The sequence below is a fragment of the Anguilla anguilla genome, chromosome 16 (genome assembly GCF_013347855.1).
Source record: "Anguilla anguilla isolate fAngAng1 chromosome 16, fAngAng1.pri, whole genome shotgun sequence".
In the NCBI taxonomy this organism is placed as follows: Eukaryota; Metazoa; Chordata; class Actinopteri; order Anguilliformes; family Anguillidae; genus Anguilla; species Anguilla anguilla.
In genome coordinates, this window is record NC_049216.1 from 27,002,936 (window position 1) to 27,029,166 (window position 26,231).

General features: G+C 45.5%; 1 protein-coding gene across 2 annotated transcripts in view; it reads left to right on the forward strand.

Moving 5' to 3' along the window:
* LOC118215695 (ankyrin repeat domain-containing protein 11-like) overlaps positions 1–26,154 on the forward strand; it is a 111,551-nt gene extending 85,397 nt beyond the window's left edge. For both annotated transcript variants that reach the window (XM_035396647.1, XM_035396646.1), the window contains 10 exons: positions 1–123; positions 10,606–10,779; positions 11,512–11,712; positions 12,072–12,214; positions 12,563–12,710; positions 12,904–19,970; positions 20,207–20,305; positions 20,658–20,801; positions 20,979–21,071; positions 21,489–26,154. The exon at positions 1–123 is cut by the window's left edge and continues 16 nt beyond it. In XM_035396647.1, coding sequence (XP_035252538.1) covers positions 1–123; positions 10,606–10,779; positions 11,512–11,712; positions 12,072–12,214; positions 12,563–12,710; positions 12,904–19,970; positions 20,207–20,305; positions 20,658–20,801; positions 20,979–21,071; positions 21,489–21,674 — 8,378 coding nt within the window. In that variant the 3' untranslated portion in view covers positions 21,675–26,154. The remainder of the gene's footprint in view (positions 124–10,605; positions 10,780–11,511; positions 11,713–12,071; positions 12,215–12,562; positions 12,711–12,903; positions 19,971–20,206; positions 20,306–20,657; positions 20,802–20,978; positions 21,072–21,488) is intronic.
* Positions 26,155–26,231: the final 77 nt, after the last annotated feature.

The following is a 26,231-nucleotide window of genomic DNA, read 5'->3' on the forward strand; positions in this document are numbered from 1 at the left end:
CTTCAAACAAGACTCCCAAACTGGACCGAAGCGATGCCGTCAAGGAGATGAAAGAGAAGGCTCCGAAGAGGAAGCTGCCCTTTACTGTCGGAGCCAATGGGGATCAGAAAGACTCAGACTCAGGTGAGAAGCCCCACGCCTCACTTCCTGTGGAAGCGACAGGAAGCCGCGGCGCGCGTGTGAAGATGTGAGAGCGGCCCGCCGCGTGCGCCCGAGCCCCCGGAGAGCGTGCGCCGCGGGGCGTGCGTGTGTCGCCGCGTGTGTCTGTCGCCGCGCGCGTCTGTCGCCATGCGCGTTGCCGTGCGTGTTGCCGTGCGAGCGTTGCCGCGTGCGTTGCCGAGCGACGGCCACGCGCATCATAATCCACTTACAGGAGATTTCCTCCGTCAGGCTCCTGAGCATCAGAAGTACGGCTATGGAAAAGTGATTATTATTTTATTTGTTGTTTGTAATTTGTGTAAGCCTGGAGGAGAGCGTGAAAAATATTTGTTGTCTCTGAGATGCATATTGAAACATAGCTGTAACATTTTCTTTTGTTTTTGACCATATTTGTAGTTTTTGTTTCGGTTTAAGTTTCTTCTGTTTCGGCTGAATTTGATATATTGTTGAAGCGTTCTGTGGGGAATAGAGATGTTTTGTGTACCGCTGCTGAACTCATTTTTTCAGACACGAGCTGTACAGAACTTTACGTTCTTTCAGTTCGGTTTTTAAACTCTGTTCATGCTGTGACTGCACTTAGACTTGGGGGAAGCATCAAAACCCCTCTCTCCTGATATGTAGCATTTCCATATAGGGGCTGGATTAAATATAGGCTGGTTTTTCCCCCCCTCCTCCTTTTTTGGCCCATATGTTCAAAACTCAGCGCAGCTGTTTTGTTTACAGAAACTCTAAATGAAACCATTTGCAATCTTTGGATCCATGACTGTGCCACGGTTTTACTGGCTCTCTCCCTGTGGGCGGAGCCTGGGGGGGGGGGGGGGGGTGGGCCTTAAATCTTGTCTTACTTTTGGAAACAAAGGCCCGATTGTTTATTGTGATGCAAATGTGGGCGGGGCCCTGGGTTCTGCAGCAGGGCAGTGGATGTCAGCTCCTTTGTGTCGTTAGCTGCTAGCTGCAGTGCAGTGGAGAGAGGGCCACATCGCTGCTGTGCCCTCTCGCAGACTCACGTACACCGAGGTGCCATGTGTTCCCTCTCAGTCTGTTTGCTGCATCTGCCAGCCCTCAGTAAGTCACCCATAGTGAATTACACTGTGATTTGTCTTCCTTTGTCGCGCCAACACTTTTCTCCTTTCCTCTGTCCCATGTGCTCCTCTCTTTCTCTGGCTCTCTGCTTGTTTGATCCATTTTGCACGGTCATGCCCCTCTGTGTGTGCCTTTCCCATCGGCCCCCTGCTGTTTGTGCCAGGGGCTATGGCCTCTGCTGTGTCCCTGTCTGCCCGCTTTCCCATTCAGTTTGCTTCATGTTGTTCTAACCCAACCCAACCTCGCATTTTTTTTTCCTCGTGTCTGTGGTGTTGCTGTGTGTGTGTGTGTGTGTGTGTTCATGTGCGCACGTGTGTGTCTGCCCCCCTCCCCCCGTTGGGACTGGTAGATTCGGTCCCTGGCCTGCCATCAGAGGCCTGGGATCCCTCCAGCACCACCACCATACTGTCCACTTCCCAGCCGCTCTCAGGTAAACACGCTTCCTTCACTCCTCCTCGCCCCCTCTATTTCTCTCTCGCTCTGTGTGCCACTCCACTGCAGCAGTCCCACCCCCCCCCCCCCCCCCCCACCCCATCCGTCATCCTGACCATTAGCTTTCTCTAGGAGGAGCTGGAGGTTCAGATTCCGTAGGTGTGGTGAAGCCATGGTGCCGTTTGAGCTGTAGCTGTGCTATATAGTATGGGCCTGCTGTATGGGTGGATTCATAATCCGCTAACAGCAGGGGTAGCTCCTGATGAAAGCGTCTCAGCTGTTTCATCTGACCCCGTAAGACGCGAGATCCGCGCACCAGCGCGCTGTAGCGGTTTTGGCTGTTCTGCGTGCGTTAATAGAGATATGAATCTGGAAGCAGCGTGATTACATCACCTCCCTCTCCACAAACGCCAGGGCTCCCGGCTTTTCACAGCGCAGCGCGTCTGTTCCTTTCACAAACCGAGAGAGAGAGAGAGAGAGAGAGAGAGAGAGAGCACAGAGAGGTACGGGACCTGGCTCTGTGTGAGGGCACACTGCAGCGTGTGTGTGTGTGTCTGTATATATATGTGTATGTGTGTGTCTGCCTGCGTGTGTGTCTGTGCGTGTGTGTGTCTGTGTGTCTCTGTGTGTCTGTGCGTGCGTGCGTGCGTGTGTCAGGTTGCTTCTCTCCAGTCAGGGCCTAGAAGTGCATAGTGCAATGTGCATTTGGCAGGATAGAGCCTGTGAGCTGTTTTGTGTGGAGAAAGCTGGGAAATAAAGGAGCATTTTTTGGCAGGAAGCGAGCTGCGAGCATGGATGAGGAATGAAGTGCTGTTGTTGCTGAGTCCAGGGCTACATTGCAGTACTTGTGCAGTTTGAGAGTTGTTACTGGCTATGAATACTGCTGCTCCAGTCCTACTGCAGTCCAATGCTGGCGAGAAGGAGCAGTATCTCCTTCCTGGACTGCGACAGTTGTGTCTCTCTGGGAATCAGTTGTATTGATGCTGCAGTGATACTGTGCTGCATCAGGCTCAGTTGTGTTGGTGCTGCAGTGATACTGTGCTGTATCAGGCTCAGTTGTGTTGGTGCTGCTGTGATACTGTGCTGTATCATGCTCAGTTGTGTTGGTGCCGCAGTGGTACTGTGCTGTATCAGGCTCAGTTGTGTTGGTGCTGCAGTGATACTGTGCTGTATCAGGCTCAGTTGTGTTGATGCTGCAGTGATACTGTGCTGTATCAGGCTCAGTTGTGTTGATGCTGCAGTGATACTGTGCTGTATCAGGCTCAGTTGTGTTGATGCTGCAGTGATACTGTGCTGTATCAGGCTCAGTTGTGTTGGTGCTGCAGTGATACTGTGCTGTATCAGGCTCAGTTGTGTTGGTGCTGCAGTGGTACTGTGCTGTATCAGGCCTGGTCCAGTGATACTGTGCTGTATCAGGCTCAGTTGTGTTGGTGCTGCAGTGATACTGTGCTGTATCAGGCTCAGTTGTGTTGGTGCTGCAGTGATACTGTGCTGTATCAGGCTCAGTTGTGTTGGTGCTGCAGTGATACTGTGCTGTATCAGGCTCAGTTGTGTTGGTGCTGCAGTGATACTGTGCTTTATCAGGCTCAGTTGTGTTGATGCTGCAGTGATACTGTGCTGTATCAGGCTCAGTTGTGTTGATGCTGCAGTGATACTGTGCTGTATCAGGCTCAGTTTTGTTGATGCTGCAGTGGTACTGTGCTTTATCAGTCTCAGTTGTGTTGGTGCTGCAGTGATACTGTGCTGTATCAGGCTCAGTTGTGTTGGTGCTGCAGTGATACTGTGCTGTATCAGGCCTGGTCCAGTGATACTGTGCTGTATCAGGCTCAGTTGTGTTGGTGTTGCAGTGATACTGTGCTGTATCAGGCCTGGTTCAGTGATACTGTGCTGTATCAGGCTCAGTTGTGTTGGTGCCGCAGTGGTACTGTGCTGTATCAGGCTCAGTTGTGTTGGTGCTGCAGTGGTACTGTGCTGTATCAGGCTCAGTTGTGTTGGTGTTGCAGTGATACTGTGCTGTATCAGGCTCAGTTGTGTTGGTGCTGCAGTGATACTGTGCTGTATCTGCTGGATTCACTTCTCTGTGCTGTGGTTTATAACAGCAGCACAAAAGCTCAAGTGTTTTTTGGTTTTTTTTGTAGCCCACGTCCTGTTGCTTGGTTGCAGCGCCTGTATTTTGTATAATGCATGCTGCAGGCTCTTATAGTGACTGCGCGCATGATGAATGTTATTTCCGTACGATTAGTTTCCTTTGTAGTTTCAGGCTACTAATTTTCTTTTGAAATCATTAGATTGGTGCTGTTGGTAGATTAATATATTTGGAGTTCTGTGACTGCACTGCTTTCTGAAGGTGAGGATTTTGAGTGCTGACAGAGGAAAAGCATGCGGGCCTTGTGCTGTAAAACCCCGCCTGTAAGACGTGCCTGGCTGGACTGGTTTCTGTAGAAGCGTTTCACAGAGCCGTGCTTCTCCTTCACTGCCGCTCCGCTGAGCAGTGGAGCGCCCGCCGCCTGGCGCCGTGTCTTTTTCGGGGAGGTTGGTGGCGCGGGGGACGGCTCAGAGCAGGCGGGAGTCGTGGCAGCAGAGGCCCGTGAGCTCACCCCCCCCCCCCCCCCCCTCGCAGTGTCTTCATTAAGGCAGGGTGACCGAGACGCAGCAGGGCACTGCACACACACACACGCACACACACACACACACACACACACACACACACACACACCTTCATGTGCGGAGCACACACGCTTTCGCCAGGTTAACCGCTCTGTACAGGCGAACGCTCACATGGGAGCAGCACCCTAATGTCCCTGTTCAGCAGCGGGTCCCCCCCAGCAGCTGCTTTATTCCGCTCATTGCAGGGAGCAGCAGGCCTCTCCTATGCTTCAGAAGGCGGGCCCAGGCTCAGAGACGTCTGTAGAAACTGCGCGCAGAAAGCTGCCATTGAATTAGTGAATGCCCCTGGGGGGAGGGCCTAGGTTATGTTGCACTTGCCGTCTATCTGTAATTTTAAACCCCGGTACATTTTGTATAGTTGTGGCTCAAACGAGAACCATATCTGATTTTTGTCTGGACCGGGCCGGCTTGCTTTTCAGTAGAATGCTCTAATTGCATTCGGTTTCTCTTAAGAGATTTCGCTGGCAGAGAGCGCTGCTTCTGAGCTCTTTGTAGTTGTGGTGGGGACCCTTTGCTGCATTGAGAAGAGCAGATCAGCACTTCTTTAATTCCCCGGGTTCATAAGTATGCTGCATGCGCACACCGGTCAGGACCTCAGACCACGGGTCTTAACGCTCAACACGCCACGAAGGTGCTCTTTGTTCAGCAGGGTAACGTACGCGGCGACTGCCTGGATACACAGAGTCTGCACGCAGCCGGAACCTTCTGTGATGTCATTCAGTATCTCATCACTTTTTTAGGATGATCCTAAAACTAATATGGTGTGTTGAACTGACGTACTGCACAGGAGGTAACTTTTATATTTCATTTATTTTCCACTTAAAGTTAATTGAGCTATTTGATTTTGTTGATGCCTAAAATGAACAGGGCTGAGGTTTGTATCTTGTTAATGTGGGATGTATGTTGTAAAGCTAGCTAGCCTGCTGGTTGGTGCACAATGATTACTTAGTTACTGGTACTGCAGGCTAAGCAAGATGACAATAACACTTTCTGTTTCTCCAGTGGTCAGGGTGACACTACTATATATATACATAGCTGTAGTGTTGTGGACTTTCCAGGCGCACTAACAGAAAACAAACCATGTTGTGTTAAGGAAGAGAAGTTGAGCCATTTCATTTCCTTTCTGTGGCAGCTGAGAATATGGTGACTTGGCATTCTGTGGGTGCTTCCTGTGTGCTCTTCCTTGACTTCCTGTTTGCCAGCCGCGCGTAGCTGGCTCCAGGGCGCTGCTCCAGCGGTCAGTGGCGAGACGCTGCAGCTCTGTGCTGCTCCCGCGGGCTGGCGTAGAAGGAAATGGCTGTGTGTGCAGCCTTGACCTTTTCCTCCGCTCAGACGCTCCGAGTGGCTCTCCCCCACTGATGGAGCTGGATCAGTGAGCGTGTCCCTCAACATGTTCCCCCCCAATGTCAGACAGAGCGCATGTTTCAGGATCATCCAACAGCTGAGGGAGGCCGTTTCTAAGAATAAAGCTGGGAGTGAACTGGATTCCCAACGTGTGTGTCAGAGTGTGAGTGTGTGAGAGAGAGAGTGTGTGTGTGTGTGTACATGCGCTCGTGGCTGGCCAAGGGGAGGAAAGTCCCTTCCTCTGCTTGGTTCATCCCCCTCAGCTGCTGACCCAAATTCTCCCCACCCTTCAGCCATTCAGACCACACTGCAGACTGACCTGCACACCCTACATAGTAACCTACTCTCCAGACCAGGTCTGAATCTACACACTCCCCAGAGTAACCTGCTCTCAAGACCAGATCTGAATCTACACACTCCCCAGAGTAACCTGCTCTCCAGACCAGGTCTGAATCTACACACTCCCCAGAATAACCTGCTCTCAAGACCAGGTCTGAATCTACACACTCCCCAGAGTAACCTGCTCTCAAGACCAGGTCTGAATCTACACACTCCCCAGAGTAACCTGCTCTCAAGACCAGATCTGAATCTACACACTCCCCAGAGTAACCTGCTCTCCAGACCAGGTCTGAATCTACACACTCCCCAGAATAACCTGCTCTCAAGACCAGGTCTGAATCTACACACTCCCCAGAGTAACCTACTCTCAAGACCAGGTCTGAATCTACACACTCCACTAAGTAACCTTCTCTCAAGACCAGGTCTGAATCTACACACTCCCCAGAGTAACCTGCTCTCAAGACCAGGTCTGAATCTACACACTCCACAGAGTAACCTGCTCTCAAAACCAGGTCTGAATCTACACACTCCACAGAGTAACCTGCTCTCAAAACCAGGTCTGAATCTACACACTCCACAGAGTAACCTGCTCTCAAGACTAGATCTGAATCTACACACTCCACAGAGTAACCTGCTCTCAAGACCAGGTCTGAATCTACACACTCCACAGAGTAACCTACTCTCAAGACTAGATCTGAATCCACGCACTCCACTAAGTAACCTGCTCTCAAGACTAGATCTGAATCCACGCACTCCACTAAGTAACCTTCTCTCAAGACTAGATCTGAATCCACGCACTCCACTAAGTAACCTGCTCTCAAGACTAGATCTGAATCCACGCACTCCACTAAGTAACCTTCTCTCAAGACTAGATCTGAATCCACGCACTCCACTAAGTAACCTGCTCTCAAGACTAGGTCTGAATCCACGCACTCCACTAAGTAACCTTCTCTCAAGACCAGGTCTGAATCCACGCACTCCACTAAGTAACCTTCTCTCAAGACCAGGTCTGAATCCACGCACTCCACTAAGTAACCTTCTCTCAAGACTAGATCTGAATCCACGCACTCCACTAAGTAACCTTCTCTCAAGACTAGATCTGAATCCACGCACTCCACTAAGTAACCTTCTCTCAAGACTAGATCTGAATCCACGCACTCCACTAAGTAACCTGCTCTCAAGACTAGATCTGAATCCACGCACTCCACTAAGTAACCTTCTCTCAAGACTAGATCTGAATCCACGCACTCCACTAAGTAACCTTCTCTCAAGACTAGATCTGAAAACAATCCCAGGAGAGTAACCTGTGCTAAAGACCAGCAGGTCTGAATCTGAACACAGCAGAGTAATAAGCCAGGTCTGAGCACACACGCTAAGCACTAAGAGGCTCATGCTCATGTCTAGCTCCAAATCCACTATACACAAATGTACTGAACAAGGCTGCATCTGAATCCACTAGGGAGAATGCCAGACACTTATTGAATTCATAATATGATAAAAATTCCAAGTGAATGCAAGAGTGAATTTACAGTAAAAAAAAATAAATAAAGAAGTTTCTAAAGCAATTGTGCTGTCTGGTACTGCAGTATTTTAAAAAAAAAAAAACATCTGAACTTTGCTTACCTATGAAGCTTCTCATTTCAGTATGTTTAATAGGAAGTAGATACCCAAGTCTCATTGTACAGTGATTCAGGACTATTTACAGACAAGCTTCTGCAGACTGCTTCCTCCTGTGACTTTTTGTGTAAGTAATGTCATCAGAGTGACTAAGAAAATATAGCAGGATGATACTGAGGTCTTGAATAGTTTGCTGCAGGATTTAAATTGCCTTTTTTCTTTTCTTTTTTTGTGGATTGAGCATCTTTTGTTTGAATAAATAAACCTTGGCACCTCAAGTATGGAAAGCTTTCTAAATGTCCTCAGTTGCTAACATGTGTGCAATTTTGGGGTTTGTGTGAGGGATGAGTAGGCCAACTGCCATTCTGTTATGGAGGTTGTTTTCCATAGTATTACATGTTTGGTTGGCCCATCCACTAAGGCCTTTTGACCAACTGAGCCGATCAGAAAGCAAGGGGGCGTGGCATGTTTATGTCAACTGTAACTGTGCAGAAGAGATTCTGTAAATGATGTGTGGTTCTAGTCTGCCCTGAACATTTCGTATTGTAATTGAAGGTAATTGGTCACAAACGATGGGCGGGTGATGGGCGGGTTTTCAAAGGCCGCGGCAGGCTTTCCTTGAGTGACATTGTGGTTTGGGCTGCTCGCAGCAGTTGCCATCAGTACCTTGGAATCTTTTTTTTTTCTTCCAATATGACAAAGGCTTGCTCTGCCGTGTTCTGGCTGTTGGGTGTGATAGCAGCTGATCTGTCGCATCATTATCCGTTATCTGCAACCCCACACTGGTGCGTTCTTAGCACTGTGCAGAGGGGAATTTAGGAGAAAGAACCGAAGTATAACTTAGTTTTATTAATTTATTTATTTGTTTTGCTTAATTCTGTTCCATGAGTGTGTGGGATTCAGTAAGATGCTGAGTCCTTCTCTACTGTCTTTGTACATTTATTTCCATAGGGGAAACAAAAATGATTTTTATTTTATTTTATTTTTTTTGCTTTCGTTATAGAACTACTGGGCCTGTATGTTGCTCAGTGATTAGATATTTCAACCAATGCATTTATTTTAATCGAAAGGGAATAGTAACAGGAACTCTGTTTCTTCCAGTTCATGCTATTTTTTTTATCTTGTGCTCAGTTTCTAGCTATCAAATATTTTTACCAGTAATATCTACCATCGTAAACCATGTAGGCTAGATGTGACAAAGATGCTTTAAGGTGGATTTTTTATCTTCTTAATCTTCTATGGTAAGTGATGATTTTTGGATGTTTCTTTTCTATCTCTGGGATTTCAGGTTTCGCTTTCCTGATCTTTAGATTTCCATTTCATCGATGGTGCAATTTTGTGGCTCTGAACCTTAGCCTGTTGTGATCAAAAAGTAATTCAGCTTTTGTATGTTTGTACTGATCAGCCAAAGCTAGTCCCTGTGTGTGTCTCTTGATTGTGCACCCCCACCCCCCACCCTGTTTCAGGATACCTATCGCCTCTCTCTATTCTGCATAGGCTTATGCTGGTATCAGGCCTTAAGCCTCTCTGCAGCCCGTCCTTGCAGCAGACATCATTGAGCTGTCACAGCATGGAGACACGCCTGTCTGCTGGGTACTTCCAACAATGAGGGTTTGTGTTGTCATTTCCTAATGGCCTTCACACAAATCCAGGCAGAATGCCCCCCCCCCCAACACACACACACACACACACACACACATACGCACACGCACACAAGCACACGCACATGCACACGCATACGCACATGCACACGCACACATACGCACACAAGCACACGCATACGCACATGCACACACACACGCGAACGTACACGTACACACACGTGCACAAACACACACACACACACACACGCACATGCACACGCACGTTTGACACCAGCCTCCAGCCCTTCATAATACCAGGGTCATTACTGCTCTGGGTCCCTGTTTTGAAAGGCTGCAAAGGCAACCTCAATATTCTTCGTCTCCCATAACTTCCAGTGCCTGCAGACATGTTGGGACTGCTTCTGTGGCTTCTGTTATTGGAGTTTGAAATGAAGGAATGCATTCAAATGTATTCAAGGGCAGCGGAGCTGGATAAATGTAGCATAAGCCTTTGCAGATGTTTGTGAAATTCATCAGCTTTGACTGGAAAATATTTTTTAAATGATTCCTTTTTATATTAATTGTGCTCTGGCCTTCAGCAAATCATGTTGTGTGCAACAACTGTCAGAACTGCAAATCTCTGCCATCTTCTGTCGCATAAGGACAGGGGCATTTTTCGCTTTTTAAAAGAAATGTTTCAGTGGTGCTCATGAGTCTGGCAGATTTGGCGCTGATGTCTTTGTGCCTTGTAATAAGTGTGAAGCGATCGATGTAAAGCCACTACTAAGAGTGTCAGTATTACGGTATCGTGGCAACATAATGCATTAGCACCCAGACAAATCATTTTTGGGTGTGTCCTAGTGCAGCTGCGTTTGTCCAGTAAGTTTCCAGTGTGGTGGCTTTGACTTGGGCCCGAGTTGTTTTCAATGTTGTCACAAAGGCAGGTTCCACCCTCAGAAACACAAAGCCCGAGCCCTGTAGCCTTCCTGTATCTTTCTCCCCCAGGGCAGTTGGCTAATTGCTCAATAAGGCACCACTTTCAAACCGAGGTCACATGGGGGGGAAATTGACCTGACCTATCTGAACAGAGATTGCTAACGGTACGCACAACCAGGCTCTCACCCTGGGGTCAGTGGGTTTACTTACTAAGAGAAAGGCTTCAGGTTCTTTATCTGAGGTGGCTGCAATACAAGAAACAACATGCTCTGTGTTTGTGTTGTCAGTTAGGAATGGCTAATCGCAGTTTGTGCGCTGAGGAGAAAGCGGCAGAAAAGGCTCCAGTGCTGTCAGCGGTCCCGTGAGCGTCCTGTCTGTCGCGCACGGTGACTGCGCTTGTTCCCCGAGCAACGGGCGTGACCTTGCCTTCGTCCTCTCCTCGCAGAGAAGCAAGGTCCGGAGCGGAAGCGCATCAAGAAGGAGCCCACCAACACCAGGAAGTCTGGCCTGGCGTTCGGGGTGGGCGTGCCGGGGATCCGGACCGGGTACCCACTCTCTGAGCGGCAGCAGGTGGCTCTTCTCATGCAGATGACGGCTGAGGAGTCGGTCAACAGTCCCGGTGGGTGCTTATCATGGCGCTTGTGTCTCCTGTCAGCTGCTTCCCTGTTGCTCTCAAACCTGGCCTTGTTAAATCCGGCACCATGTGACGAGAATGAAGTTAAACTATTTCCTTTCCTACGCCAAATGTGCCTGAGTTTTTCTGATCTAAGGTGCTGTTTTTGCGTCTTTGAAAGAGCCTGAAAGCATTGTGTGGTTCCCATTTACCAGTTCGTACTTATATTTGTGTATGCGTATGTGACGTATTTGTGAACCACACACTCAGGGTAATCAGACCATATTGCATAATTGAATTGGTTTAAATAATCCAAAGGTTGCAAGTTTCACGTTTCCTGGTTGCATCTTCAGGCTCACATCTATCCGACTATATAAATATAATATTTTCCCTCTACAGTTTTAAATATATGGTGTATTCATATTCATATATGTAATGGATGTCTTTTGTCACTGTTGATTCAGTTGCTGGTACCCACAAACTATGTAATATAAATATAATGAAGAAGGAATACACCCTATCTAGTCTATGTGGTGATCACAGCACATGTTATGGTGGACAAATCTGGGCTTATTTCTTTCAGTGTTAGAGCGCCACGCACTGGTGGAAAATAGTTTGCATTACTTTCATTTGATTCCTCTTGCACAGATCAAGAATTTTTGTTTATTTCTACCATGCTTTTACTCGTTTAAAATTGTATTTGAATGCAGTTGGCTTAAGCTCACTGTTACCTTTCAGACACAACACCAAAGCACCAGTCACAGTCAAGTCTGGGTCAGAAGGGAACGCCAAACTCCGCCTCAAAAACCAAAGACAAAGTGAACAAGCGCAACGAGCGGGGCGAGACGCGGCTCCACCGGGCCGCCATCCGCGGGGAGGCGCGCCGCGTCAAGGAGCTCATCAACGAGGGCGCCGACGTGAATGTAAAGGACTTTGCAGGTGAGGAACACCAGCTTTTGTAGGCCACGGTTTTTCCTTTTGGAGCTTATAATCTGATTATTGTCGGACTTAGCCTTTTCAGTTTATACCGCTGCTGTTGTGTAATAAAAATAAGCACGCCATATCGACAGGCCTCCAAAACAAGACTGTATTCCTGTCATTCGTGTCAGAAAAAGGCAAGAATCTGTGGCCTGTTTTGCAGTTAATTTGTTTTTGCTGTTAATATTAAACAACAGCCGGAAGCCATAAGGAGCCCTGAACTATGTGCTACCAGCAACAGCATCTACTAGATTTCCCCCTCCACTCTGAATGTACGGATGCCTCCGAACCCCCTTCTCAAGTTTACGTGTGCTTTTCAGGCTGGACTGCACTGCATGAGGCCTGCAACAGAGGTTATTACGATGTGGCCAAACAGCTGCTGGCAGCGGGGGCAGAGGTCAATACCAAGGGTCTGGATGACGACACGCCTCTACATGACGCATCCAATAATGGGCACTTCAAGGTGAGCTTGTTCATGGCCAGTTTCCTTCAAGGCTATCAGTTTATCCATGTGAATATTGTATCCATATGGCATAGTTGTGCTTTAGAATTTGTGACTTCTTGAAATCCCAGACAGAGCACTTGATATAGATTTTTTTATTTTAGTTTATTATGCTGTTAAATAAAGACTTACTTGAAGATTATCTTGCACAAATAAACCATCTAAACCATTTGAACCACTGATGCCCCTATACTAGCCATTGAATAGCCAACAGATCTTTGGAAACCTTTTTATGTTTGGAATGAAATTTGACAGTTTAAATGTTCTTTAGCTCACGGCTGATGCATATTTACTTCATCTCGTTTATAGGTTGTGAAGTTGCTATTGCGATATGGAGGGGATCCTCGACAAAGCAACAGAAGGGGTGAAACTGCATTGAAAGTAGCAAACTCCCCAACCATGTTGAATCTGTTGCTCGGAAAAGGCACTTACACCTCTAGTGAGGAAAGCTCTTCAGGTCAGTATGAATGAGCTGAGAAAGTGAATGTTGAATTATGCAATAAATCGATAGTAGTTTCATTTTGTTCTCACTTGTGTTACATTGCATGGTATCAAATATATCACTGAGATATCACTAAGCACAATAAATGTTTTGTTGAATAGTCAGTGATATCCTACTGAATAGTCATTGGTATACTCTTCCTCAACAGAATCTTCAGAGGAGGAGGATGCGCCGTCATTTGCCCCATCCAGCTCGGTTGATGGCAATAACACAGATTCTGAGTTTGAGAAGGGTCTGAAGCTGAAAGGAAAATCTCTTGACCTGCCTAAATCCACACCCGTGAAAGATGAGTATGAGTTTGATGAGGATGATGAAGAGGAGCGAGTCCCACCTGTGGATGACAAGCACCTGCTCAAGAAGGATTTCCGCAAAGATTCCGCAAGCAAAGCAAACAGCTTAATTTCCATCCCTAAAATGGAGGTCAAAACCTATTCCAAAAGTAACTCGCTGACACCAAAGAAGACTGCACGGCGAATCCTTTCTGATACCAACAGCTCAGATGAGGACGATCGAACCTTGTGTTTCTCCCCAACACCAACGACACGACAGTTGGCACCAGCAAGCAACAACAAGAGCCGGGAGTCTGCTGTCCTGACCTCCAAGTCGCAAAAAGAGAAGAGCAAAGTCAAAAAGAAGAGGAAGAAGGAGACTAAAAACAGCACCAACAAGGAAGTGCGATTTGGAAAACTCAGTGGCAAATTCTGTACCTCCGAGTCTGAGAGCGAGGACATGGAGAGCGAGGACGACAAGGGCTCTGTACAGAGCTCAAACTGTATAAAGGACTCTTCTGCTTTGAGCCTAAAAGAGTCGTCTGTATTCAGTTCGCTCTCTTCGTCATCTTCTCACGGGAGCCTGGGCTCCCAGAAACTGACACAGTCGCTAGCCGAGCAGCACCCAAAGCAATGGAGGACAGACAACTGGAAAACTGTGTCTTCTCCGGCATGGTCTGATGTCAGCTCACTCTCAGACTCTGTCAGAACCCGGCTCTCAAGCGAGTCGGACTACTCCTCAGGCGATTCAAGCATAGAATCTGTGAAACATGTGAAAAAGAAGACGCAGGTAAACAGGAAGAAAAACAATGTACACACAAGTACGGCAGAGAAAAGGACAACCTCTGACTTTTATAAAAGCTCCAACACAGATGGGTCAGTCTCCAAGATGGATAAAGATGGTAAAGTGTTGAAAAAGCATAAAGTTAAACACAAACACAAAAATAAAGAAAAAGACAAGGCCCCCAGCCTGGTGCTAAACCAAGACATGAATGAAAAATTTGTCAAGAGCTTTTCTTTTGATTTTGATGATACACGGCAAAAGTCTCTTATTGTTGAGACTGAATCTCCCTCTGAAAACAAAGTGAAGTCCTCCAAACATGAAAAAGACCGGCTGTCCAAGGTCAAGTCAGAGGACAAGGAGTGGACCTCTGTAAAAGAAACAGTCAGGATTGCTAAAGAAGAAAAATCCAAGAAAACAAAGGATTCAACTAAGGACAAGGCGAGCAAGGATGAGAAGGATAAACCCACAAAATCAGAAAAAGCAAGAAACCTCAAGGAAAAGGATAAGCTCAAGGAGGAGAAACAGAAGACCCACAAGGATGAGAAAAAGAAAAAATCCAAGGACAAGTCCTCTAAAGCAGACAGAAAGAATGAACAAAAGGAGGATAAGCATCTCAAATCTGAGAAAGAGAAGAACACAAAGGAGGAAAAGTCAAAAAAGGAAAAAGTACCCAAGGAGGAGCCTGAATATGATGCCCGTTTTTTAGAATTAGAAGACAGCAAGCTTAGTGCCTCAGATGATCCCCATGACCGATGGGTGTCAGATCTCTCTTCTGACTCCTCTCTCTATGGTGATGATAGCTGGGATGCTCCAGTGAAGGAGTACAAGGAATACAAAGCAAACAACACCGTAAAACTCATTGTTGAGACTGTAAAAGAGGAGAGCCGAGATCGAAAGAAGGAAAACAAAGTCAAGGACAAGAAGTTGGAACACACTGAAAAAAGAAACGAGAAAGAGACCACATCCAAAAAGAAGGAAAAGGATTTTTCAGAAAAGGTCAGTGACAAGAAAAAAGACCTGTCCGATAAACAGAAGTTGAATTCCAGCTACCTGTCAGAAAAGGAGAAGAAGAGGAAGGAGCTTGCAGACAGCACAAAAGAAAAAAAGGAGAGGGATTCTGTGGACAGCAGCAGAGAAAGAAAAGATTCCTACGAATTCACAAAAGAGAGGAAGGACTCCAAAAATAAACAAGATGATGGTTTAAGAGATGACTATATAAGTGAAGGCTTTTTTAGAGACAAAGCTGAGAATGACCTTGTTGGCAAATCATCAGAGATCAGAGAAAGAAATCATTCTGGAAAGGAAAAGAAGGGGGAAAGTGTGGAAAAGGAGAAGAAAGAAAAATGTAAAGGCGACAAACATAAGGAGAAGTCCGAGAAGGACAAAGGTGAGAAAATCTCCACTGAGAAGGCTTCCAAGGAGAAAGACACCGATAGAGGCTCCAAAGACAGAAAGGATGGAATTAAAGACAAACACAAAGACTCCCATGGTAAAGAAAAAGAAAGAAAAATGTCCTTAGAACAAGGAAAAGAAAAGAAAGAGAAACCCTCTCTGGAAAAGCATGCTGACCGGGAGAAGGATTTCCTCGAAGCAAAGAAAGATGAGAGAAAAGCAGAAAAGATGAGGGAAAAGACCTGGTATAAAATTCCTGACATTTTCACTGATGAGAGTGAGGATGAAGAGAGAGATTTCAGCAGAGGTGTTAAGTTCAGTGATTCTCTTAGTTTTACTGAATCACACCGGAAGGACATGACGCCTGACAGAGATGAGGCAGATCTTTTGCAAAGTGAAAAACACAGAAAATACTCTGCAGAGGGGAAGCAGCACTCTGGTGAAAAGCTTAAAGAAAAGGACTATAAAGACAAGAAAAAAGACAAAATCACATTTGACAGTGGGAGAGAGAGAAAGGGCTCCTTAGAAAAAAATAAGGACAAAAAAGAGAAGGACTCGGGAGATGGGAAACACAAGGAACGTAAAGACCGGACCTCTGTCGATTCAAACCTGGAGAAGAAAAACAAGCAAAAGTTACTTGACAAAAGGCACTCCATTGAGGAAAAGCCTAAGGGCAAGTACAAGGACAAGCTTGACAAAGACCAACTAAAAGACAGGAAATCCTTGAAAGGAAGCGGTGAAAATGAGAAATCCCTCCTGGAAAAGTTGGAAGAGGAGGCCCTGAATGACTACAAGGATGACTCCAATGACAAAATCAGTGAGATTTCATCGGACAGCTTTACAGACCGGGGCCACGAACCAATTCTCAGCAGCTTCTATGACTCTTCAAACATCAGCCTTCCAGACATCTCAGAGGACAGGAGAGACTCACTGTCTATATCCTACCCACAGGACAAGTTCAGAGAGAAAGAGAGACAAAGGCATTCATCCTCATCCTCATCCAAAAAAAGTCACGAGAAAGACAAAGTGAAAAAGGAGAAATCAGATAAGCGGGACAAACCTGAAGAGATCAAAGAGACCTATGGGCGCAGAGAAAGCCTGCCCTTTGAAAAGGAACCTATGCCTTTGGAGGCTGACCCTTATACTTTCCCTTATGGGGCTAAGCCTGATGGAGAGGACGATTTGGATAAGACTTTGGAGTTTGAAAAGGAGATGTCGAAAAAAACTGACAAAGCTAGCAGCATCATTACCAGCGAGAAGGTCAAAGACAAAAAGAAAAAAGAGAAACATAAGGAGAAAGTTAAAGAAGACAAACACAGATACACAGATGGGTTTAGCTCTTTTAAACATCTAAAAGAAGATCAGAAATCTGGATTGAAGGAGAGCCCCCATGTCATCAGTTTAAAGGAGAAGTCTAAGGAGGACAGTCCAAAATTTGAGGCCAGAAAGAAAGACGTATTGGACAAGGACAGTAGAACCGATTACATAAAGTCAAAGGCAAAAGAAGAGAATGACCGGGTCAATCAGTCCAAGGACACAACTCGGAAAGACTGCCGTCCACGCGAAAAGCTGCTAGTTGATGGTGATCTCAGGTTGACAAGCTTTGGTAAAATGCTTAGTCAAAAGGACCAGGAAATTGAGGAGCGCCATAAAAAACACAAGGAAAGAATGAAACACATTGAGAAACTGAGACACAGGTCAGGAGATCCTAAATTGAAAGATAAAACTAAATCCAGTGAGGACCTCCGGAAGAACCGCCCAGATCTGTCTTCTAAAAAATCAAGTTCTGTAGAAACTGCAATAAAAGAAAAGAAGCCAAAAGATGTTAGCATACCTGCTCAATTAATGTCTCCTGACAGAAAGTCACAGCCTATGGACAGTCAGAATTCTAAAGACTGGCTGGCAGGACATCAAATGAAGGAGAACCTACCAGCTTCTCCTAGGCCAGATCAAAATAGACCTACCGGTGTGCCCACTCCAACATCTGTGATTTCAGGTCCTAGCTATGAAGATGTCATGCAGACTCCACGCACTCCATCATGCAGTGCAGAGGACTATCCTGATCTAATGTTTGACAGCATTGATTGCCAGAACTCATCTGCTATGACTATGTCCATAAATGCTTGCTCTCCATCCTTCTTTGACAGGTATTCTAATGCACCTCACAGCTTCCAGGAAAACACTTGTCTTACACCTGCAAAGAACCTTCAGATGCCTGTCCTTAGCTGTTCAGCTTCAGTAGATGTTAGGCCTCTGGAAGAGGAATTCAAGATAGATACTGACAAGTTTCTCAGACAGCAGAGTATGCCTGCTACCTCTGAGTTGGAGTCTGCAGTCTCACACCAAACAGAAGAAGATCAGGCATCAGTAGACCAGCTTGATCACTTAACTCCAGGTTTTTCTCCTCATGTTGGAATGTCCTCTCCAAGGCATGAGCCAGCCCAGCCCACTTCAGATGAAGTGTCTGCCACCATCACTACCAGAGATGGAGAACAACTTTCTGAAGGGGTCTACAGCAACTTACTGTTAAAGCCTTCATCTCCAGATGATAGGCTGGACCCTCAGGAGTCCTGTTTGGACATTGTTGCCCCACCAACCCCTGCCCCAGCAGCTCTCCCACCTCTGGATATTGATGAGCTCTCAGAACCACCACTACCATTGCCTCTGTCCCCACGTAGTGAGCCTGCTCTTACTTCCTCTGATCCCGTGAGTGACTTCCTGCCATTGGTTGTGGAGGAACAGGAGGATGAAGATGAGGATGAGGAGGGTGGAGATGAGGATGATAATGAGGAAAATGACCCAGGGGAGGGTGAAGGTGAAGATTTTGTTGAGGATGAGAATGTAGATCACTCAAGGGATGACACTTCCTTTACACAATGTGCTGTAGAGGCAATGAAAAAGGATTGGGGTGAATCTCCAGACAGAGGAGGTTCAGACGATATGCTTAGTGTTACACCAATTTGCCCTGCTGTGAGCCTTGTGGAAAACTCCTGTGATCACTCAGTCACTTGGGTCCCAAACCCGGAGATTCTCCTGAAATCTCCTCAAAGACCTTTTGTGGACTTGTCATCAACCTCCAAGATTGTCCCTTTCCCACACCTGGAGGACAACTTGCAACATTCCCTCCCAACAGCAGTATCCTGTCCCCCATCAGCAACTTCACCCTACTCTGTGTTTCCCAGACCTTACTGTCATACACAAGCTCATGTTCCACAGTCTGACATTGAAGAACATAAAGGCACAGTAGATGACATCCCCACACCTGTAAAACCTATTACAGCACCTGTGGAATCTGAATCCATGTTGTCCTCCTCTACCAGGCTAGATTCCTTTTTCACTGAGTGTAAGTCCATCTCTGAAGACAACCAGGTTGTGTCTGAGCCTTCATGCTTGACAACAGACAACCAGCCGGATTCTCTCAGCTATATCTCTGAAAACAGCATGGCCCCCCCTGTGAGTCATGACCCAGTGGTTCCCTGGGCAGATCCTTTTGCTACTACTGTAGAAGATTTGGATGATCTGGGGCCCTTCTCTTTGCCAGATTTACCTTTACAAGACAAGGAAATCCAGGACCCTAATATCTCAGAACCAGGGCTGCCAGACTTTAAACATCCTCCTAATTATATTGCATCTCCATCTAATGAATTAAGAGAGGAACCTGATCCGATGGAGCTTAACATGCCTGGCATGGAAAAAACGCCTTGCTCTCCTTCTGTCCCAATGAGTGAGCCTGCAAGGAATTTATTTGACGCTTCCGAAGATGACTGCAGGTCGGATCATGAGTTGGATTCAGAACCCCAGAAGGTTCCAGAGAACAACTCCACCTTTACAGCAGCACCGGAGGACAAGTCATCATTGAACGAGGAGGCTGAAAATGATGGAAACGCTTTGTTGTCCACCACTGATCCCAACAAAAACCAAGACACGCTAGCAGACTCTTCAGTGGAGAAGTCCACGCTGGCAGCTGTGACTGTATGCCCTGACACAGTTTCCAGTAGTGAATCAGACAGCAGTGAACAGCAGAACCCAGCCATTACAGCTCCAGCCGAGAGTAGTCCAAGTCACTCCACTCCAGTGTCAACAATCGAGCATCTTGCTACAGTCCAAGTGTTTGAACCTCTTGACACAGTACCCAAGGCAGCAGTTACAACCACAGCTGAAATTCCTAAGAAGGTGGAGGAGATTCCACAGAGGATGACCAGGAATCGGGCGCAGATGTTAGCTAACCAGAGCAAACAGAATAATTCTTTGCTTGCAGGCAACTTGACATCGTCTACCCCATCTCACAGCACCACCACTGCTCCCACTGTCATCACCACCTCATCCTCTGTCACCCTGGAGAAAGAGAAAGAGCCCATCACCACCACTCCCAGCGCCACCCCCACCGTTGTCAGCAAGGGCAAAGCTCGACTCACAGAGGAAGATGATGCTCAGGCACAACATCCACGGAAACGCAAGTTCCCCCGGTCAAGCCAGCAGCAAGTGCAGGTTCAACTGGTCAACACCGCGATGCAGCAGACAAGGGAGATGATCCAGCAGACGCTCGCCGTCATCGTCAATGCCATCAAGCTGGATGACATTGAGCCCTACCACAGTGACCGCTCCAATCCCTACTTTGAGTACCTGCAGATCCGCAAGAAGATCGAGGAGAAGCGGAAGATCCTTTGCTACATCACGCCCCAGGCTCCACAGTGCTACGCTGAATATGTGACCTACACTGGGTCCTACCTCCTGGATGGCAAGCCCCTCAGCAAGCTGCACATTCCTGTGGTAAGTGCTTTGTATGTTTGTGTATGCTTGGATTGCACTCCTTTATACCAGTTCCTGATTGAGCTCGTTTTTTCCACTCACAAGGCAGCTTAGCCTTATTTGTAATTTGTCATTAGAACCAAGAGAATGACACCGTGTGCTTTCGTTTTGAATATTGAACATGTTCTACGAATAGGCGCAAAAGGCATAGCTGAAGAGTGGGGACATGGCTTGACGACTCTGTTCTGATTTCTCAGATCGCTCCACCCCCATCCCTGTCAGAGCCCCTGAAGGAACTGTTCAGACAGCAGGAGGCAGTGAGGGGGAAGCTGCGCTTGCAGCACAGCATTGAGCGGGTAAGCACAGGCTCCCACTGTCTGCTCCAGTATCCCCCCTTCTGCTGCCATGGCAAATATTTGTTTGTGACAAACCATTTTGAAGTCCGCTGTTCAGAAGTGTTGAATCCTGTGATGCACTATAATACAACGAAAGCTTTCTTTATTGTTCAAAATGAACTCCAGTGTGCATTATTAAACAAAGCAAGAATACTCCAGTGTATTATACTGCTATGTATTTTGATGAGCTTGCAAAGCTCGATTGTTTCATTGGTTTTCATGTTTTAACATTAACCTTTATTAACATTAAGGGTCATTGAAGAGCTGTTGAATAACTCTTTTTTTTAAAAATAACTCTTCTTTCATGTCACAGGAGAAGCTGATTGTGTCATGTGAACAGGAGGTACTGCGGGTCCACTGTCGAGCGGCCAGGACAATAGCGAACCAGGCTGTCCCTTTCAGTGCATGCACCATGTTGTTGGATTCGGAGGTCTACAACATGCCTTCTGAGAGTCAGGTGGGCCTGCAGCACTGACACACTGCAATGCACAAGTCTGTAATCACTGTCTGTCTTGCCTTATTTGTACTACTGACTCTTGACGGATAACCCGTACAAGGAGGCTTTTGGCCCCAAAGCCTGCTTTAAAACCTTCCATCTGTCGGTTCTTTATTAATGTGCGTTCCTCTGCTTCAGGGTGATGAGAACAAGTCGGTGAGGGATCGTTTCAATGCCCGTCAGTTCATTTCCTGGATCCAAGATGTAGACGACAAGTATGACCGCATGAAGGTGAGAGTTTTGGTTTCGTTGTGAGCCTGCTTTTTAATTAAAGCACTATTTGAATGTGTGTTGGTTATTTTATCCCCAGTACTTATTTCACTGTAGGATCGATAATACGTTTCTTCATATAGAGCAGGGGTGTCACAATCCCGTCCGCGAGGGCCGCATTGTCTGCTGGTTTTTCAGTGTTTCAGCATGAGTGATAAATAAAAATTTCACAAGGGGTTAGATTGGCTAACGAGTCTACACACCTTAATTGGCTGCTGATTGAAAGGGAACTGCAAACACCTGCTCTCCAGGACTGGAGTTTGACTCCCCTGGTGCTGGGGATGAAAGGTGGTTACTGTCAGATTGTTGTTTTTTTTGTTGTTTAAGTTCCTGTAGCTGCATGTTGGTAAGATAGACCTCCCTCTCTCCTCCTGGCAGACGTGTTTGTTAATGCGACAGCAGCACGAGGCGGCTGCGCTCAACGCCGTGCAGAGGATGGAGTGGCAGCTCAAGGTGCAGGAGCTGGACCCTGCCGGACACAAGTCCCTCTGCGTCAACGAGGTCCCGTCCTTCTACGTGCCAATGGTGGACGTCAACGATGACTTTGTGCTCTTACCCGCGTGACAGGAACACTTGCAGCCATCTGGTATCGCCTTTAGAAAACATCCAGTAGAACGTATGGTAAGGGCTAGCCGGTTTGAAAAAGGAACATTCTTTCTCGAGAGAAAAAGATCTATATTATATATGAAAATAGAAAAACGTGCTTATGATTCCCTCCTACGAGAGGAGGAAGCATCTTTTTACCGGGAAAACACAACTTGCACTTTGTTCCTACGCGGTTTTATGCTTTCAGAAAAAGCAGAACGCCTTTGCTTTGAGGCTTACTCCCCTGCTTGATTTTTAGAAAGGGGGGAGGCTAAGTTGTATTTCCTAAATTTTTGGTTCCCTTTCATAAAACCGGAAAAAGAGACGGACAAACCCTCCTATCGGCGTGGATTGGAACCAGCGACAGGAGGAGCCGCGGCGACCGCGACCTCGGAGGAGCTGGGAAGCGGCGACGTGCCCAAGGGCGAGGAGAAAGGGGTCCCAGAGGAACCTTCCATTTCTGCCCGTTAAGAGCAGGGTCTGCGGAGTCACACCGGCCCTCAGAGGCCCTGCGGAGTCACACACGGCACTCCGCGGCGCACCGCGCGGCTGGAACCCGGCGCGGGCACCGGCATCGCGCCGGGGGGGGGGAGCCACGGGGCCCCGGCAGCACCGCGCTGCCGAAACGGGTGTCCTGAGGCACAGCGAGAACCGAGGAGGCGTTTCAGCCTTTTTTAGATCCGCGTCTGGCTGGGAGAGACTCGGCGCTCAGCGACGGCTGAGAGGAGGAGACAGGAGAAGCGGGAGATTCCAGTGGGAGTCTTCCGATGAGCAGTTTGCATGTGCTGTACATCGGCCTTTAACAGCTAGGTATTACACAACCCGGCCACTGCAAACTGAGCGGGAAAATGAATGTGTCAGTTCAAGAGGCAAAGACTTTCAGAGGTGGTTTTAGCAGACTGTATTCTGTTTTTTGTTTTTGTTTTGTTTTTTTTGGTCTTTTTCTTTACTTGGGCATTTCATCATTTCTCTTTCTGAGAAAGTGACTTGAAACACTACGGAGCCAATATTAGTTTAATGGAAAATTAAAATGGAAAAAAATGTATCCCGTAAATTCTGTACAGTTTTATATTCGTTAACCAATGTATTCTCGCTGCCTTCTAGATAATTTATTTTGCCACACATTACTGCACAGTTGTAAATAACTTATGTACTGTAACATCACTCTCAGTTAAGTGTAAAAAAAAATGAATAAAATTATCTTTGTATGTACAGTTCACTTTTGGGCAGCACTTTTCCCTTATAACAATGGGCCAAAATGTGTACACAGTATTTTCAGTATTTTAAAGGCAGTCTCCAGTGGAGCCGGTCAGAACCAGTCAGAACCAGTCAGCTGGGTCTTCACAACCACAACTCACCTTGTCAGAGAAACCCCTCAGACTGTAACTACCACAATCTTAATCCTCAGATGTAGCAGAATGGTTAATAAATTTATTTAAAGAAAGGGTATATTATGCTTTGCTTTATAACAGAACTATTTAAAAGAATCAAAACCAAGAAAATGCCTTTTTACAGTCAGCATTTAATTTACTCAAATATTGCGCAAGTAAATTTTAAGGTACACCAGACAACAAGTAACGTAAGATGGCTTTGAAACCAGTTCTCTTGCTGTTTGTGCTATGATAGAAATGTTTTCATATTACAAATCAAATACGCCATAAACTATTACTCATGTATTACAGTGGCATTGTAATTATTTCAGAGTTTGAGCTAATGCGTTAATCAGTGGGTCTGTAGAGATTTTATATTGTGCTATGGGCAGCAATTCCCAGGGTTGCTGAGGTAATAACCAATATTTTTGGTCCCTGATTATTATTTTTTTTAAACAGCCTCTCTTTCTCTGAGCAGTACCGTACTACCACAACCATTTTTATGCCCATTCTGATTTGATATGCTTTCATACAGTATTCAATTGAGTGGCATGAGGTTTAAATTCACCTTGAAGTCTCACGTTTCATTTGTTTATTTACGCTTGGATTTGAAATTAAGGGCGGTTTTAAATGACTGCATAGTACATGCCACAGCTTCAGCATTCTAAAATGGCAAAGGATTAATTTTAACTAGAGCTTTGAATCGTGAATTTTACGAAACAACAGTCACAAGATTAATTACATTGACATTATAACCGATAGACTGTATGTTCATAAAATCAATTGGTTTATAAGAACAGTTGTGAAACTGGTGCTTTTTATTAAATACAAATACAAAATACTTTTTATCTGATCTTTTATCAGTGCTCAGTGAAAGAGCGGACGGGTTCAGCTTTACACGTCTGTATTTTATTTTGGCTTCCAGAATTGTACAAGATCTTTTTTCTTTTTTTTTTTTTTATAATAAGATATCTAATCAGGGTTATACGAATGTTATGGTTTATTTTTATTGAGTTTATTTGCTTGTTATTAGAGGGTGCTCAGTGTATCATAGGCTCTGGTTTAAATGTTAAACTGTGGGGCTCGATCAGCCACGTTTCTACATTACTGTTTTTATGCAGACACACAGTATTCTCCTTTATAAACAATGGGCAAAAATTGCACATCTCGTTTACCAAATAAAAAGGAGTTAATTATTAATGAAGCGCTACAGGTAGAAAGATAAAACAATATTGCATTGCAATAATGCACTGCTTTCCTGCTCTCTGTATGTTTTTCTTTGTGAGCTGTGGTAGGGATCTGCTTTTATTTTTTACAGGTCATTTTTAACTATCTTTACCTAACAACATGAAATGGCTATAGTTCATTTTAATTTTCTGGTGTGAAAATTCCAGTAGAAAAATAAAAATTTGCACAGAATTAATAGTATACTTTTGTCACATTTGAGCAGAAGGGTTATATTTTTTCATGCTTTTAAATTTGTCTGTGTGGGGTTTCTTAATCAAGTAAAAAGAAAATTGAAATTCCACAGCCACAAAGAAAAACAAAGTGAGCATCCACCTCTAGTCTTGCACATTAATTGACTTCCCAATAATCAAGGTATGTTATGCATATTCATACATACAAACTGTATCCTAAATTAGATACAAAAAATAAGTACCTAAATAAGTATCTTTCATTTAGAAAGAATTCTGTAAGTCTGCATTTCCGGGTCTGTATATTTGGCGGCAGATGTTGTCTCATTTGTATGAAGCATAAACACTTGTAGCATGTTAACTGCGTTGCTTATGATGAACAGAATGTATATGCCGTCACAATGCTCTGCATCGTTACTATTGTTTACAGAACGTTACGTTTGTTTCAGTTATTGTCTTTTTTTTAACGCTTTGAGCCCTGCCTTTTATTTCTTAACTATTTCTTTACCAACAAAGGCTTGAAATCGTGAAAACTAGATGTCTGAGATTGCTTTGTCACACAGTGGGTAAAATTCAGTGTAGGCACAAACATCACTGAGCATTTAGGTTTGACATATTCGTACCTGAATACTGACAGTACTTGCCGAACTTCTTCTTTGCGCATAGCAAGAGTAACTCAGATGTTTTACTTCAGCTTCTCACAGCATCCCAAATTTATTATCTGTTCTGTGACTTATGGCCAGAAAGCTTCAGGGTTTAGAAAGTTAGAATCTATTACCTAGTAACCCATTCATAAGCTAGTCTTTGGCTTAGTTGAAATGGCTATTTTCCTATGACCTCTTCTAAGCATATAAATACACATTTTATCTGTTTATTTATTAAGGAGAATCTGTATATGCGATGGTTGAGTGACCTTACCTCAACCCCACCCTCAGCAGCGGTGCACTTGGCACGCACTTAGACTGTTCTGTGACCACCTCAATCAGCAGCACCTTACCTCTACTTTTCAACCAGGCTGATTCCATTTTTATGCTGGATGGAGTGTCTTTATTACGGATAACGTCACAATTTCAAGCCTTTTCCTCGTGTTTTTTCTGTATTAACGTAAACCGGACAGTAGCTGTGTTGAGGAAAAAAAAATTCAGTTGATGATAAAGCATGGAGAACTACTCTTTTAATGGTGATAAATAACCTATTTATTATCTTTCTGCCACCTGTGGTATGTTGGAGTCGAAGTCTCTGCTGTGTAAATTTCCCTCTTGTAATGCGTAAATGAGACGTTGTACATAGCTGTAAATATATCCCAGGACGTTTTGCACCCTTCTCTTTGTACTAGTCTAAACTTGCGTAGAATGTGGGGTTCTAACAGCGAGGAGACAGTGCGCTCGCTGCCGGTGATGTAACAATGTAATTTTTTGTACAATGTAGTTGAACTGTGTACATATTGTTGGAGCAGCTATGGGGGGGGATTTGTTGATGCTGTCGTCAGTGCTGTCACAGAACCAGTACTGTCACCTCTGGCTGTGTTGATTTCATGCAAAAACAGAAAAAAAAACTCAACTGAGAATTAGTCAAAAATAAAAATGGTTATTTTCTACAGTTGCATGTACAGAGAGCGCGAGAAATGCTGTTGTCCCTCAGAGATTATGTTCGTAAATAAATTTTTAAAATATAGTTTTTGTCTGTGGCTGTTTTTCTTCTTCCTAGTTGTGGCAGTGTGTCCAGACTTGCCTCTGCCAAGTATCCGTGTA